This window comes from Hibiscus syriacus, unplaced genomic scaffold (assembly GCF_006381635.1).
Source record: "Hibiscus syriacus cultivar Baekdansim isolate YM2019G1 unplaced genomic scaffold, ASM638163v2 tig00110890_pilon, whole genome shotgun sequence".
Taxonomy (NCBI): Eukaryota; Viridiplantae; Streptophyta; class Magnoliopsida; order Malvales; family Malvaceae; genus Hibiscus; species Hibiscus syriacus.
Window position 1 is genome coordinate 15,148,175 of NW_024062900.1, and position 16,099 is coordinate 15,164,273.

At 34.5% G+C, this 16,099-nt stretch overlaps 1 protein-coding gene across 1 annotated transcript; it reads right to left on the reverse strand.

Annotated features, from left to right (window-relative positions):
• Positions 1–2,339: 2,339 nt before the first annotated feature.
• Positions 2,340–2,737, reverse strand: LOC120144628 (sphingoid long-chain bases kinase 1-like). The gene has a single exon (XM_039158659.1). It carries the CDS (start codon positions 2,695–2,697, stop codon positions 2,347–2,349), a length of 351 nt encoding a protein of 116 aa, XP_039014590.1. The 5' UTR covers positions 2,698–2,737; the 3' UTR covers positions 2,340–2,346.
• Positions 2,738–16,099: the final 13,362 nt, after the last annotated feature.

A 16,099-nucleotide genomic window follows, 5' to 3' on the forward strand; every position in this document is an offset into this window, starting at 1 on the left:
GTTGAATAGCTTTGACCCTGTGTTTCAATTCTTCCCTTAGTCCACTTATGAAAATGGACACGAAAATTTCCTCCCCAATGTTGGATTCTGCAATAAAATGAAAGGTTTCATCTCTTCAAACCTCACTTGATATTCTTCCATCTTTCCTTTTTGAGTTAACTTACTAAATTCTTCTATGACATCTGCATATTGCATATCACTAAATCGATGACACAAGTCTGCTTCGAACTCGTGTCAATGTACACGATTTTTTTGCATGATATAACCATCAAACCATGATTAAGCTTTTCCCTCTAAATACATCGCATCTATCTCAACTCTTTGTTCTTCAGGAATTCCAAAGAGATGAAAGAACTTATGACATTTTTGCACCCAACCCCTTGGATTCGTTCCATCAAAAAATTTTAGTTCTACTTTAAGCCTAGGAAGCATAAATCCAGCATTTCCTACTGCCCCTCTTTGAACTATTTTAGCCACATTGCTATCCTCTGTTTGATTTTCTACCCTAATATTCGATTGGTTCATTTGCGACTCATAAGGTTTAGATTTGAGGATATTTGGTTTATCCATGTTGTAAGAGAATCTAGACTTATCATTTATCACTATCACCATCACTGGTTTCTTTCCATCAACTTTAGTTGGAGTGGGTGTAGCAATCTGCTCTTTTTCTGAGCTCCCCATATCTTGCTCATCATTCCTCCCCGTTAAAATTCGTAGGACTTGTTTTATATAGGCTTGATTGGTTGTCATCCTTGATTTCAGGTTGTTTCAACGTTTTTTTTGCTCCTCCCACCACTTTGGAGGTTTCGTTTCATCAGTGACTTGCTTTACTCTTTTGGATAAATCTTCAATCTGTTGTTGAATGACAGTAAGTTCAGTCGACTCTGCCATGGCTTTATTCTTTTTATGTTTTTCCTGTTTGCTATAATGCCAGGAATTTAGGCTCTGATGCCAATTTGTTACGAACAGAGAGAAATAGATAAGGTAAAATCGAAGGAGAGAAGGATTTAGAAGAAGAAAAGAAAGATTACAGAAAAAAGATTCTCATTCATTCATCAGATAAGATCTTTCTTCTCCAGTACATAGTTTTATTTGCATTACAATGTACTATAGCAAATCTAAAAGTGACAGTTGTATAACTAACTCGAACAAATTTGTTTGCAGATAAGAGCTAAGTATTTTCCTCCCGTGGGTTGTTGACTGGATCCCTTTCTGAGCTCATCTCTTCTGTCACATTCAGCTTCTGCCCCATTCAGCTCCTGATCCCCCTTACTTGTGTCCAGCTCCAGGTAATTTCCTTTTGTCTTAGCTTTAGGAATTGAAATCCCTAGTTCCCCGATTCCCTTTTTTCAATCCCTAATTCCTCTTCCATTTCCCCAAATTCTCTCGCTTCGATTCTAATCTCCCTATCTGGTTCTCCTCTTTCGTTCGTGACATATATCAAGTGAAAGGAGCAAGAAATTTTAGAAAAATGAATAAAGCACACAACAAAAGAAAAGATCATTATCCAGAGAAATATAATAATAAGAGATTAAATCACACAATCATAAGATACAAAGAAACATCAATACACGTTCACCTAAGAGAAAGTACATTATGGACTCTAATCATTTTATGGGTGGATTAGGTGAACAGGAAGAGAACCACAAACTAACAACAGCAATCATGATTAAGGACATCCCATTTCAATGAATTGAGTCCATACATAATGTGGAACAATCAAAAGTAGAATCTATACAAACTGGTAAGGGAAAAGTTACAGAACATACCTTAAATATTGGTTCGACAATCTCATGGAAAAATTTTGAGGAACGACACCGACCTGACCTTGGATTCAGTATCACAAGCATTTTTGATGGATTCTTGCATCTGAACACAAGCTCGGGAGGAGTATCCATTGGAAACAATTCAGAATAAGCTTGCTTCTTCGAAGAAACTAAAGGGTGAGGCAAACAATTGATGTAAAAATGCAGGTCTGCAAACCCACCAACCCATTGAACTGCCTCTTCTACACTAGAAGCCAAGAAACAAAAATCCTTTCGCCTTCTCTTCGGTTTAATAAATCCCGAAAAGCCACAAGCAGCCTTTTTTAGAGGGTAAGAGTGCACAGTGAAATGTCTAACGACGACATTGTAGGATGCCTGTCAAATATAAAGATACTGAACAGACTGGTTGCAAACTAAAACCCAAAATTAAATCCTGTTCATTGGAATGATCTATTCTAGAGGATTAAATGTTTATCGAGATGACATCATCAAGTTACAATACATGTGAGCCCCAAATCAATGCCTTGCTAGTGAGTTTAGCAGCAACAGCTTCTTGGTTGGCTATATCAGTACGAGAATCCTATTCTACATCGGAGGAATTATTACTATTAGGGACATTCTTTCTCTTATCCAAACTGGGCTTCCCTGAGTAAACTGCGTAGCCAAGCAAATTGGAATTTTCATCCCCTCCACCAATATCGATCCGATGCTCTTTCCTTTTGGATTTATCAGTTTGATCATCCGTGATAGGGCCTTCGCTGTGTTTGGAGAAAGCTTTATGCTTTTTAATACGTTTCTCCAGGAACGTAATCGAGGAAATGTGGGTTGCTATTTGCGAGCACAAGCTCAGCCACCTCGATGACTGCGCAGACAAGGACGGTACTCTCACTGACGAACAATTACTGCTCGACAAGCTCCCACTGTGCTGCATATCCGTTCAGCCGCTTCTACTCCGTAATTGCCACCACCAAATTCCATGGAGTAGAAATCAATAGCCGGAGGCATACAAAAAAAAAAGAGAGAGAAAGAAAATATTTTTTACTTATTCTTCTGACGACGATGGTAGTTCGAATTAAGATCAGTGGTCTCCCTAAAGTGCCATCCTTACCATTAATCTGTCAGGACAGTGCACGATTATCAAATTTTAGTTTAAAACAAATAAATAAAGGTTTTGATCGAAACTTATGAATAATATGAAATGGGAACAGGTAGAAAAATTGACACCGACCCGGAAAAGGAAGGAAATAGCGGCGCCGGTGAATCGAAATTTGAGCCGGAATGAGTTAGGTGGGGATAAACGGTTTCGTCCTATTGACATTTAGGGTGTGTTTGGTTCACGGAATATAAGATTATCAGTAGGAATAAAAGATTATAAGAGAATAAGATTACTGAGAATGTTGTATTTTGTGTTTTGTTGGTTTAGCATAAATGTAAGATTATCGTATTTGGTTAAAAGAATAAAAGATTATTGGAATGTATATTTGATCAAATTGTCCTTATTATATATTTTTATAATATTACAAATTGTAAAATATTTATATATTTTCTTTAAAAAATTAAATTCATAATATTTATATAATTTTTTTTACAAAATAAAAAAATATAAAAAATGTTTAATGAAAGGGTAAAAAAAATTTTAACCCCTGAACTTCATATAAAATTTTAATTATAGATTTTTTTATAAATCTAAAATAATTTAAGGATAAATTTGTAATTTAACCTTCGTAGAATTTTTATTATTCAATGACAGAAGAATGATATTTTTGAAAAAAAAAATAATAATTTAAGGACATTTTAGTCCAAAACGCCGGTAATGTTACAATACTTAAAGGAAGGGAGGTAATGACATTCCCGGTAATATACCCAAAAAAATATACTATTGGTAATAAAACATTACCGGAAATGAGATTTTCGGCCAACCAAACATAGTCCTTAAACCAAAAACCCCCTTAAGAAGAAATAACGCCACCTCTGCCTCTTTGGTTACTTTTTATTTTATCTTTGGGTAAACTATATTGATCACTCAACTTTTACTCCTTTTACTTTTGTCACCGATCTTTCAATTTTTTTACTGTTAAAATATTTCGTATAATTACACATCTGATCATTATTATTTGCATATTATATTAATTTGGACATAATTTTAATAAATTAAAATAAATTTAATCATTGAATCAAATGAAGTTGTCATACACCAATTCTGGGGCTAATTTTTCTCTAATTTAATTTCGGGGATTAAATTAAAATTTTGATTAAAATTGAGGACCAAAATAAATTCTTAATTAAATTTAGAGTAAAACTTAGAAAATAAAAAAACTTGAAGGATCTATGACATGATTTTTCTATTTTCCTTTTTGGGTGATTTTAAAATATTTTCAAATCTGAAATTTTTCATTTCTAGAAATTATAAGTTTTCTCTCTCTTCAAGATTTCCTTTTTCAGAAACTTTTTTTGGGATAACTTTATAAACGTTTCATCGTCGATCGTTACTCCGTTTTCGATACCTCTTATATCTTGTTTCGAGTCCAACAATAGTCACCCTAAAACGTGATCGGATTCTCTTTTGTTTGTCGTTGTGAACCGAACTAGGTAAGTGTCTTAAAACAATTTTAGAATTTTTTCTGTGATTTTTCTGGTAAAAAAAATACCCCACAAGTGTCGTCGCTATGCGTGGGAATCGTCCACCGCCTGGTGTGTCTTCTAGAAGCGGGTCAACCGACCAATTGATCCAACCCTTCTGTCTAACCCAAATCTCAAATTGCCCCGGTCAAACTAGCCCAATCAAATTGAATTGTGCCGAGTCGCGTCGAGTCGAGCCATTGATCGTTGATCGACATTGACTTTTTTTTAAAACCACATTCTTAATGTTTTTCTTCGTCTTGAGTCCAATTTTGCAGTATGTTTCATCAAATTTTGACACAAAAGCCTCGAATCGAGCCCGTTAGACCAATATTTTATTTTTCGATGTCGATATCTCTATATATTTACTGGTTATTTTAGTATTTTACCATTGAGCCAAACTACTTTGATATACGAAATACAATATACAATATACAATATATATATATATATATATATATTGTATATTGTATCATTGTGTAAATCCTTAATATTTTATATATTTTAATTTAAATTCACGCATAAAATTAACTTCACCTCTTAATATTAAAAAATATATTTTATTTTTTCTTAAATTATTAAATATATTTTATTTTTTAACTTAAAAATATATTTTAATCTTATTTTAACTTAAAATATATATTTATTCTTATTTTAATTTTTTAAAATATAATTAAAGTCACATATTAAAATTAAAAAATTATCTTAACTCATTGAATATATTTTATTCTTATTTTAATTTAAAAATATATTTTAGTCTTATTTTAACTTAAAACATATTTTATTTTTATCTTAACTTATGAAATATATTTTATTTTTATTTAAAATATATTTTTTAAAAATTAAGATAAGAATAATATATATTTTTAAGTTAAAATATTAGTAAAATATATTTTTAAGTTAAAATAAAATATATTTAATAAGTTAAGAATAAAATAAAATATATTTTTTAATGTTAAGTTGTGAATTTAATTTAGTATGTTAATTTATATCAAAGTGTATAAAATATTAAGAATTTATATAGTGATATAGAATATATAATGCATATTGTGAACCTTAGACAAAAAAATTCAGTTGCCTCAACGGTTGAGTACTTTTACCATGGGCTCCCTTGTTGTCATATATAGCACACTTTATTTTCTTTCCACCATAGGATGATACATGGCTTGATTTGATTTGATGATTAAAAATAAATATAATCCAATAATTGAATGATGATTGTAACACCCCAAATTACAAGTTAGTAGTTTTGGGTTACCCGAGAGATAAGTGGACCATGTGAAATTATAAATTAAGTTGTTGTGCTTAATTGGGTTGGCTTTGGGGCCCTATTAGTCATAAAAAGAGGATTTTGAATATAAGATAAAATGCAAAGGACCAAAAAGTGCAATTAGACCATTGAAGATTTTGGAAGCTAATTTTAGGGGTTTTATTGGTGTATTGGACGTGGGTTCTCATCCTATCTCCTCTTCTTAGATTCTTCATCTTCATTTCTCTTCTCATTCTCTCATCCAAGTTTCCATAACTTCAAGAGTTGGTAAAAACATATTTCTCTACTCCTTTTGACTTTTAATCTGTTTCAAACTCATCCTATTACCCTTGGTATGCTAAGGATCTTGTCTTCATTTTTTGGTTTATGGAAAAATGGTGGAAAATCAACCAAAGTAAAAAAACGAGGTGCTTGATAGAAAAAGGAGCTTCATTTCAGGTTTCTAAATTCAAGGTACTGTATTTATAATCCTTTCAAGTATGAAGGTTTCATAAATCTATGGTTTTTGCTAAGATTTGGTGTTTGAGCATTTTAGGGTTCATCTTTGATTTCTCAACCTAATCACGTTTTAGGTGTTAATAATATGTTTAAATGATGCCTTAAGACTCTGAATAACTTACTAAAACTTTTGAATAAGTTTAGAAACCAACCCATCTTGTTTGGGGTGATTCTTGAGTGATTCCCGAGCTTAAGCAAGTCATTCCCAAAAAAAGGATCAATCCCTCGACCAAAGGGATCGATCCCAAAGTTTCTGTCCAGAAAATGATCGATCCCTTTTTAAATGAATCGATCCCTCAAGAGAAAGGATCGGTCCCTTTTCAAAATGATCGATCCCTTAGAGAAATGGATTGACCCCTCGAAAGAAATGATCGATCCATTCTCTATTCTGCTCGATGAAAAAGGATGGATTTGTATTCATTAAAGGTCCTAAGTGTTGTTGAATGTTCTTTTGACATGATTAAGGTTCGTAAGATTTAAGGACGATCCATAATAGTAAGATTTAGTCTGTGAGGGATATAAATGACGAAACATACCTAAAAATACTCGAAGGAGTAGGTTACATCGGGTGTAACCATATTAAGAGTAATACACCAAAGTATAATCAAAGATATATACGGATAGTTGGGATCGAAGATTGTTACAAGAGATATCCAAGAAGTGATACACTGAATATGTCAGATTCAATATTGATAAAATGTATGGGGCTTCGAGAACGTCAGTGAACTGGGAATGGATAAGTCATTCCACTACTTCAAGGGTTTTGGGAGAAGTATGATAAGAGTGTTAGGAGTATTGCTACCCAGTAATGAAGCCAAGTCAGGGATCATGCTAACTAGTGATTCAGTCAGTGAACAACAAGCATAATCGACAGAAAATCATGAAATGCTTAGAGATCTCTTTGAAGTCAAAGATAACAAAAATTCCCTTTAAGTTCCAATTAAGCTTTCCTTAATGTCCTAGGTGAAAGGAATAACGAGATAGTTCAGGTGAGAGGAAATGGCCTCACCTGACTTCAGCAAGATTGGTAACGAGTAACTAAGCTACTTTGATTTGTTTAGAGGAACATCGGCTAACGTGTGTTAAGGTGTTAGCTTTAGAGAAAGACTTATAATAATAACGAGATAATAATAATTGTGTGGTAACCATAAGATCCTTATGATGTAATATTCCATAAGACTTATGCCCTTGTGTGTATCTCGGGAAACGGTAAGGACACCTGAGTTACTTTAGCAGTAGGACTGTTATCTTGTGTGCATAGAATATCCATATATGTCAAAGTCAGTGCAAGATTTACTTTAGCCTCTAGTTGAACGTGGTACTGATGCTATGTGACCTAGACACGTTCCGAGTACTCAAGAACAGTATACTAGCCAAGCAAGGTGTCGATACTGTGTGATCCAGACCTAGCCTAAGGTATTGGGAGATGTCGATGCTATGTGACGCGGACCTCACCTGAGATACTTGGGAGATGTTGATGTTGTGTGACCCAGGTCTACCAAGCAAACAGAGGTGTGAGTTATGTGATGTTATGCGACCCTGAGCTACACTATGATGCTTACTTATTGTTGAGTGATAGTACCAGCGTCTCTGTGATATTGTGTTTGGCATGGTGATGTATTATAGGATGATAATGAGGTTAGAGACTTAATACTTTTATACTCATGGTGAGGCCCTTAGCGAAGACTAAGAGAAGCGTGAGAAGTAGATTCGAGGGATAGAACTAGAGGACTTTATGTGGGTAGCATTGATTGGAATCATGCTTGTACATACTGCTTAGTATTATGTCTCTAGCATGCTTTAGTTTATAAAATTCTTATGCTGCTCTAGATTAGCGATTATACTACCGAGCTTTGTAAGCTCAACATTCATATGTTTTCCGTTAGCAGGTCCATACCTTGAGCAGTTCGTGGAGCACCGTCACTGTAAGACTTCTAGCACCTCTGATAAAGTATTGTACTGTAGCTTTAGTGGGCATGTGTATTCATAAAACCTTACTTATGTATTTGCGCTTTAACTTCAAGATGTATTATTTTAATTTAAATCATGCACTTTTGAGCTCTAGTTTTGTAAAATGTTTTTATAACAGTTGTTTATCTTTTATTATGATACCATTTAGTATATTTTAAAAGAAAATGAACAGGTTTTGAGGATCAAGGGTTACCTCGGTAGCTCAGTATGACACTTTAGGGCCAATCGGGTTTAGGGTGTTGTAATGACACATAACTTCATTTGATTCGATGATTAAATTTATTTCAATTTTTTAAAATTAGGACCAAATTAATATAATATGTAAGTAACAATGATCAAATATGTAATTACACCAAATATTTTAACAGCCACGTCACTATTTCTGTTAAATGTTAATGGTTGGTAGTTTGATTGGATATAATTAAATAGTTATGTGGTTTGTGCCGAAATGGTCTTTAAAAAGGGACTCGTTTCGAATAATTTGATGACCGGTTAACAATAAAACGTGATTCAAGGGGTCGCCACCAAAATTTGATTAGGGTGTGATTGGGCACCCAAAAAGTATTTTTCATTTTAATTAAAATATTAATTTTAATTAAAACAACAAATGTGTGGTTTGTGTTACCAAAAAGTTGAGTTGGGGAGTCAGTTATATGTGGGGAAGAATTAACACCCCCACAACGCCCTAAATCGGTACCTAGTCGATTAATTAGTTGTCTTTGAAATGAAATTTAAAAATTCGAGTCTAATTTAATTTAAGATCCCATACAAAAATATTCTTTGTATTTTATGAAAAAATATAATAATATTTAATTATTTCATATCGAGAAGAATCGACCTTTCATACCTAAAATCAATCGATTCTTACTCTAATTGAAATAAAGAAATATTACAATTCCATTATAAAGTTCATTATTAATTCAAAATAACAACAGAAAATTATTTTAAGAAAGAAAATGATAGTATCTAATTATTTCCAATCGAAAATAAACGACCTCTAATGCCTTAAAGCAATCATTTATTACTCTAATCGAAATGAATAAATATCACTATTCCGTTTTAAAATTCAATATAGATTCGAGAGAAAACTATAATATCTAATTATTTCTAATCGAGAATAAATGACCTCTCATGCTTAAAGCAACCATTTATTACTCCAATTGAAATGAAGAGATCATTATTTCATCTTAAAATTCAATATTATGTGCTAAAATTACAAAGGGTAAAATAAATACAACATGGGGACCAAATTAAAATAAAATAAAATTGCATGGATAAATTAAATTAAATAAAAAATATATTATAGTTCGAAATATAGATATGCTGAAACTACAGGGATCATTTCATAATAATTCATTTCTTCTAGCCTAAAACATGCTTTTAAAGAAAATAGGTGAATTACCTAATATGTTCAGAAACATTTGAAAACAATTAAATCATCATTACACATGACCAAAATGCAAAAACACGTTAAACATAGAGGGACTAAGAAGTAAATAACCCTAAAAATATATAACATACACAAAATGGGTAAATAACAAGTTCGGTCCCTACAGGTGACTAACATGCAAAAACATGCTAAACTATGGGGAATAAATAGTAAATAACCCTAAAAATATATAACATGCATAAAAATGGGTAAATAGTAAGTTCGGTCCCTACAGGTGACTAACATGTAAAAACGCACAAGAGTTAGGGAGACCTAAGTGTGATTTTCCCTAAAGTTTTCTATAAAACCCATTATAACTCTCTTTTTTTTCTCGTTTGAAACCAAAATTTCTAAAAAAAATCAAAAACCTCTCCCCTCTCTTTTCTTACCTCGGCCAACCGCCCTACAACTGCCATCTGGTCACCGTTCGACCGCTACACACAGCGGTCAGAACTCCTAAACCGACCCAAAATCTTCGATGTTTCCAGATCTACCCACCTAAGCTTATATCTAGGGCTAAAACCACCTAAAAAGCTCCCTAAAGACCCCCAAAGAGCCCAACCCTTCAAATCTCGCATACTCTGACTGCCATGAAGACGAACCAGCCCTTCAGTTTGACTCTCCTACCTAAGGTAATCGTGGATCTATAATGTCCCAAATACTGATTTAGGGACTATATTGAAATAATTCAAAAATATGAGGATTTATTTTATTAAATAGTGAAAGATGAGAAGTATTAGGATTAATGGTTTAGACTAAATTGTGATAATGGACTATTAAGGGGGTATTCTAGTCTTTTAAAGGGAAGAGAAATTTAAATGTATTTTAAATTGGTATTAAAGATAAAGGAAAAAGGGATTAGGTTTCAAAAATTTGTCTTTCTTCTTTTTCCTCTTTCCCCGTAGAAGAGTTCTATCATAAGCTCAAAGGTAAGTTTTCAAGTTAATGGTTTATTCCTTCAATTTTTAATAGTGATTGAATCCTTGTATATGATGGAAGCTTAATGAAAGTTTAGATGGGATTAAAAACAAAGAGATAGGGGAAATAAAAGAGATTTAAAAAAAAAGGTTTTTGAGTGATATGTCGAAATAAGAGTGTTTATGGATGTTTGTTGGTAAAATTGACTTGTCAATAAAGTAAATGAAAGATTAGAAGATTGGTTGAGTGAAATAACAAGTTAGAAATTGTGGTGTGATTCTAAGAATCAAATGCATTTGAGAGATACTAGATGTTTTAAGTATCTAAATGAAGGAGAGTTAGTAGGGTTAAGTAGAGAAGTGTTACATAGTATTGTTAGGGGTAAATGAGATGAAAATTGGTCAAAGTTGGGTAAGTTTCGGGTTGAAAACTAGAAAATCTGGGCAATGGTATATGTAATGATAGAACAATACAGATACCATAGGAAAAAATTGGGGAAAATGAACAATACCGATACTATTGACCATAATATGAGACAAACAGTGATTGTGTGTTTACTGGGGAAAATGATCAGCTATAGGGTTTTGTGGAATAAAATCAATGTGCTCTAGCAGCCTCAGGGTAGGTTACAAACTGGTTGATATGGATAATCGTTATTATCTGGTTAAGTTTGCGTTAGAGCAAGACCATACAAAAGCCCTAATGGAGGGGCCATGGACAGTCTTTGGAAGCTATTTAACTGTACAACCATGGCGTCGCAATTTTTCTACTACTGAGGAATATCCTTCACAAGTAATATTGTGGGCGTGTTTGTTGGGATTACCTTACCGTTATTATACACGATCGCTACAATACCAACATGGGAGGATGGGGTAAGTTTGCTCATCTGGAAGTGGTAATGGATTTGAATAAATCGTTTCTTCCGTGTGTCAGTTGTAGATACCCGTTTTTATCCGGATCTATAAAAAATTATATTATTATTATTATTATTTTTTTTTTGCACCCCCACTAAGTTAAAAAACAATAACCCCTATCCCACTAGACCATTACCTCATTTCCACGTTTCTCACAAATACTACCCAACAACCCACTACCCCACTAACTAAAAAAACAAAATCACATTTTTTTTCTTTTTAAGGGGGCCATCAGAAAGTAAGGGGGGGGGGGGAGATTACGAATTAGATAAAATAGGCAGGTCATTTCTCCTTCGTGGAATCTGAATTCTCATTCTATCATTCGCCCTTCAAACCCTTGGCACCTCAACATTGCTAAAAACCGACTTTTTATCCCCTCTTTTGCAACCCATCTTGGCCTTTTCGCTCTCCCTTTTCTTCATCTTTCGTTGTTAGTTGATTTGTTTTGGGATCTTTGGGTGTTCTGTTAACATGGGTTTTATTCTTGTTGCAGATGATGTATGCAAAGGAGGAGAAGGGACAAAGGCTTGGATTCGAGAAAATGGTTGGCACCACAAATAATGGTCGGTCCCAGGTCGATTCTTGTGCATTTATGCACTTACTTTGGTCTCAAATCCAAACGGGGAAACCACTAAAACTTTGTCTAAAACGTTGTGTGATACAATCGCGGAGCTTGCTTCCAGTATTTTGCCAGAGAACGGGTGGCCTGAGCTGTGGCCGTTTATGTTTCAAGGCGTCTCTTCCGACTCTCCTAGATTACGAGAGTCTACTTTTCTGATATTTGCGCAGCTGAGTCAATGTATTGGAGATGTGTTGGCTCCTTTTGTAAACGATCTGCATGTTGTCTTTTTGCAGTGCTTGAGTGAAAGTTCGAATAAGTATGTTAAAATCGCCGCCTTGGATACTGTCATTAATTTTATTCAGTATGACCAACTCATCTGACCGTTATGGGTTTCAGGATCTTTTACCGGCAATGGTGAAGATGTTGATGGAGGCTCTGAATAACGATAACGAGGCTACTGCTCAGAAGGCTTTGGAGTTGCTGATTGAATTGGCAGAGACTGAGCCCCAGTTTCTTAGGAGATAGCTCGTTGACGTGGTGGGCTCTATGCTGCAGATTGCAGAGAGCAAATCGCTCAAGGAAGGTACTCGCCACTTGGCAATAAAATTTGTGATTACATTGATAGAAGCGAGGGAACGTGCTCCTGGGTGGCAAAAGCACCATGCTGCTTTGATTGCCTTTGCTCAAATTGCCGAGGGTTATTCCAAGGTTATGGTTAAAAATCTGGAACAAGTGGTTTCCATGGCCTTGAATTCCTTTAATGATTCACACCCCCGTGTGAGGTGGGCAGTTATTAATGCAATCGGGCAGTTAGTTATCTACGGACTTGGGTCCAGACTTGCAGAACCAATATCACCAGAGAGTGTTGCCTGCCTTAGATGCTGCTATAGATGATTTCCAAAATCATAGAGTACGGGCCCATGCTGCTTCAGTCGTGTTCAACTTCAAATGGGAAGCAAATGGTGCAAGAAGGTGCCTTGACTGCGTTGGCATCAATTGTTGATACATCTCTGGAGCACTTCCAAAAAAAATATTATGACGGAGTCATGTTTTTTTTCCTTTAATTTATTTATTTTTTATTTTTTATTTTTTATCTAATATTTTTTAGGAATACTTTCAATCGATCAAATGTAATTTGTTTGAATTGAATTTTTAAATTTAAATTTAAATTTTCGCAATTAAAGACAACCGACAAATTAAATGGTACCGAAAGGACAGTTCAAGGGTGCTAATCCTTCCTTGACTGTAACCGACTCTCGAGCCCGACATATTTCTGGTAAAACGCAGATTAGAAATAAAGGTATTCGATCAACCTATTTTTTTTTTAAATAAATGATCGGTGGCGACTCCTAACCCAATTATTCAAGTTGAAGCCCAATTCCGGGCTCAACTGAAAGACGGTTCCTATAGCTTGGCGACTCCACTGGGGACAGGTAAGTGAGTCAGGTCAAAATTAATTTTTTGGTTGTCTGTTTGTGCGAAAATAATAATTTTTAATTTATTTATTCTATTCTAATTATTTACCTTTGATTATTTTTTCAAGTAAATAGTTGTACTGACATTTTTTCAATGATTTCAGAGATTTTTTGAAAAGTTTATATCTCAGGCTCTATACCCGAGCTTCGAATCCTATTTAAGTGGGAGTGAAAGCGACGCCTTCGTGTGAATTTATTCACCGTGCGGGCCTAGCAAGTAGCCTTCGGGATTCATATACCTTATGTCTTCGTGTGAATTTATTCACCGTGCGGACATAAGGGAATGTGTCCTCTCGAGTTTAACTTAGTCCACACATGTCTGTAATGGGTTTAGGACTAAGGGTCTGGCAAGCCCAATGGGGCACCGGCAAGGAGAACTCGGGTACCGTTTTTTAGAACCTAAACCGAGAGACTATGAAGAATTAGAGCCCACCCCAAAACCTCATTTCAAACCATAGGATGCCTGATTTATTTCCTGCTTTACTTTCTATTCAAAGCATACGAACTAGAGATCATGTCCGAGTAGGAATAATAAGCATGTGGGGTAGGATTTTTCATTTTTATTATTGTTTTCATTTACCTCACTAACTATTTTTATTTTTATTTTGTTCTCTTTCATTTTGTTCTCATCATTCGCATCATTTAAAATAGGTGTTTATCCACCAAAAACGTGTTAAACATGAATAATCTGCATTAATAGACAAAAGGGTTGTAATACAAGAGATGAAAATGCAGAGGACAGTCTACATGGCGATTATGTGTAACATTCAATCCAGAAGACGCGGTGTCCACAATTGAAGAATATATTCACTCTGATGTATTATAAATGACTCAGAATGAACTGGGTCTACATCAAGCACAATGAAAGTCTATCTTTGAAGAACTGACTGGCAGAGGTTACAGGGGCAAGATGAAGGTTACTGATCTTGAGAGTCCCTTCAAAGATAACAATGGCAAAACGATAGCTGAAATTGGAGACCATTGTTGACGAATTCAAGAAATAGGCAAATGAACTTCACATAGTTCCTATCAATTGAGGGCTCCAATGATGTATTCGTTGGGGACAGGTTCAACAAAAGATAAATGCCAGAGATGTAGTCATCTGAGACTTCTTGGGCCAGTACAAAAAGCAACTCAACATTTGGAGAAGCCAGAGCAGTTCGACAGGTTATTAAGCCACTGACAGACGAATATAGAAGACTAGTCAACATGTCAGAAACTGTTAGGATATTTTTGTCTCTTAAAATATAAAACACTTGTGTCCCCAATAAGGATTATTCATAATAACAGACTCATTTTTTGGATCAATGCCTCGAACATTTCATGCATCATGCATTCTTGCATATTTCACATTTTTTTATCTTTCATTCACATTAATTAACAAGAGTTGGACACACCCCATCCGCATAACACCCACCTGAAAAAGAAGAAAATGGAAACAAGATTCCAGAGAACCAAGTAGGGAAAATGAACCTTTCGACCCTATTCTCATAACCTACAAAGAACTTTACCAACAACGTTTTGACACCCATATAGTGTCAACATACCCAGTGAAACCCATGAAGCCCCCATACCTCAAGTGGTATGATGAAAATGCTCATTGCGAATATCACGACGGTGTCCTATGGCACACAATTTAAAACTGTTACGCATTCAAGAAATTCGTACAGAAGTTGCATAACCAGAACTGGATCGACTTCAACAACTTGGGGGAATCCAAGTGAGGAAGATCACTTCATCATTTGAGGCATTCTATTTGAGTTTGTTTTTTTTTCATTTTTTTCTCAAGTTTTTGTAAGAACATTTGAATAAATTTATGTTACTTTAATGATGACGAGCAATGAATCACATTTGCAAACTTGCAATTCTTTGAATATCAACTGAGTTAAAAAAAACTCTGCAAATGATTCAGAGTTACAGATATTTGATGAAGTAACACGATTAAAAGCCGATAAAACCAAGGACTTTGACCTTACCCAGAGTATACCCTCAAACACCGTGCCCAACTCTTGCAATTAACCAATATAACATTTTCCTTTCATATGGTGCGAACAACATGAGACATCCTTTTGCATATGACGTTACTATGCTTTTTATTTAAGACGTTCAGTGATGATAATGATCTTTACAGATGGAATAGTCAAGTAAGCAAATCTAGTTTAGCTCAGTTGTTTGGAAATTGAACTCTAAAGATGAGATTCTTTGACTTTCAAAAACAAATAGACTATAACAGGTTCTTCTTGACAATTTTAAGAAATTAAATCCGTAAAGCTGAGCTATTCCACTAAGGCAATTGGCTATAGAGGAAATTCGATAGCCCTGGCTTTATGAATAGATTGCATTCAAACCATGACATTGCTCGGATAATTGGCAATTCGATGTTTGCTTCACTGCTTTTGTCAGGCTGAAGAATCTGTGATCAGATGAACCCTTCAGTTAACTTGATAAAAGTGATTATAATATTAAATTGTCCATCTAAAGTAATTGGTTAAACGCCCCCGCTTTATGGATTCAGCTAGCCAGATAACGACAAGTTAAATCAAATTTATCTAAGCAAGAACTTTTTGGTAATGATGGACTAATGGAGTTAAGGAACACCTGTTATAGTCAAATTCACACGAGCACTCAAGAATTTCATTTTTAGACTGATATTTATGCACTACCTTTGTTAGAGGTG

Excerpts from the sequence above, each read along its gene's own strand:
- LOC120144628 (XM_039158659.1), bottom strand. The coding sequence starts at position 2,697 with ATGCAGCACAGTGGGAGCTTGTCGAGCAGTAATTGTTCGTCAGTGAGA.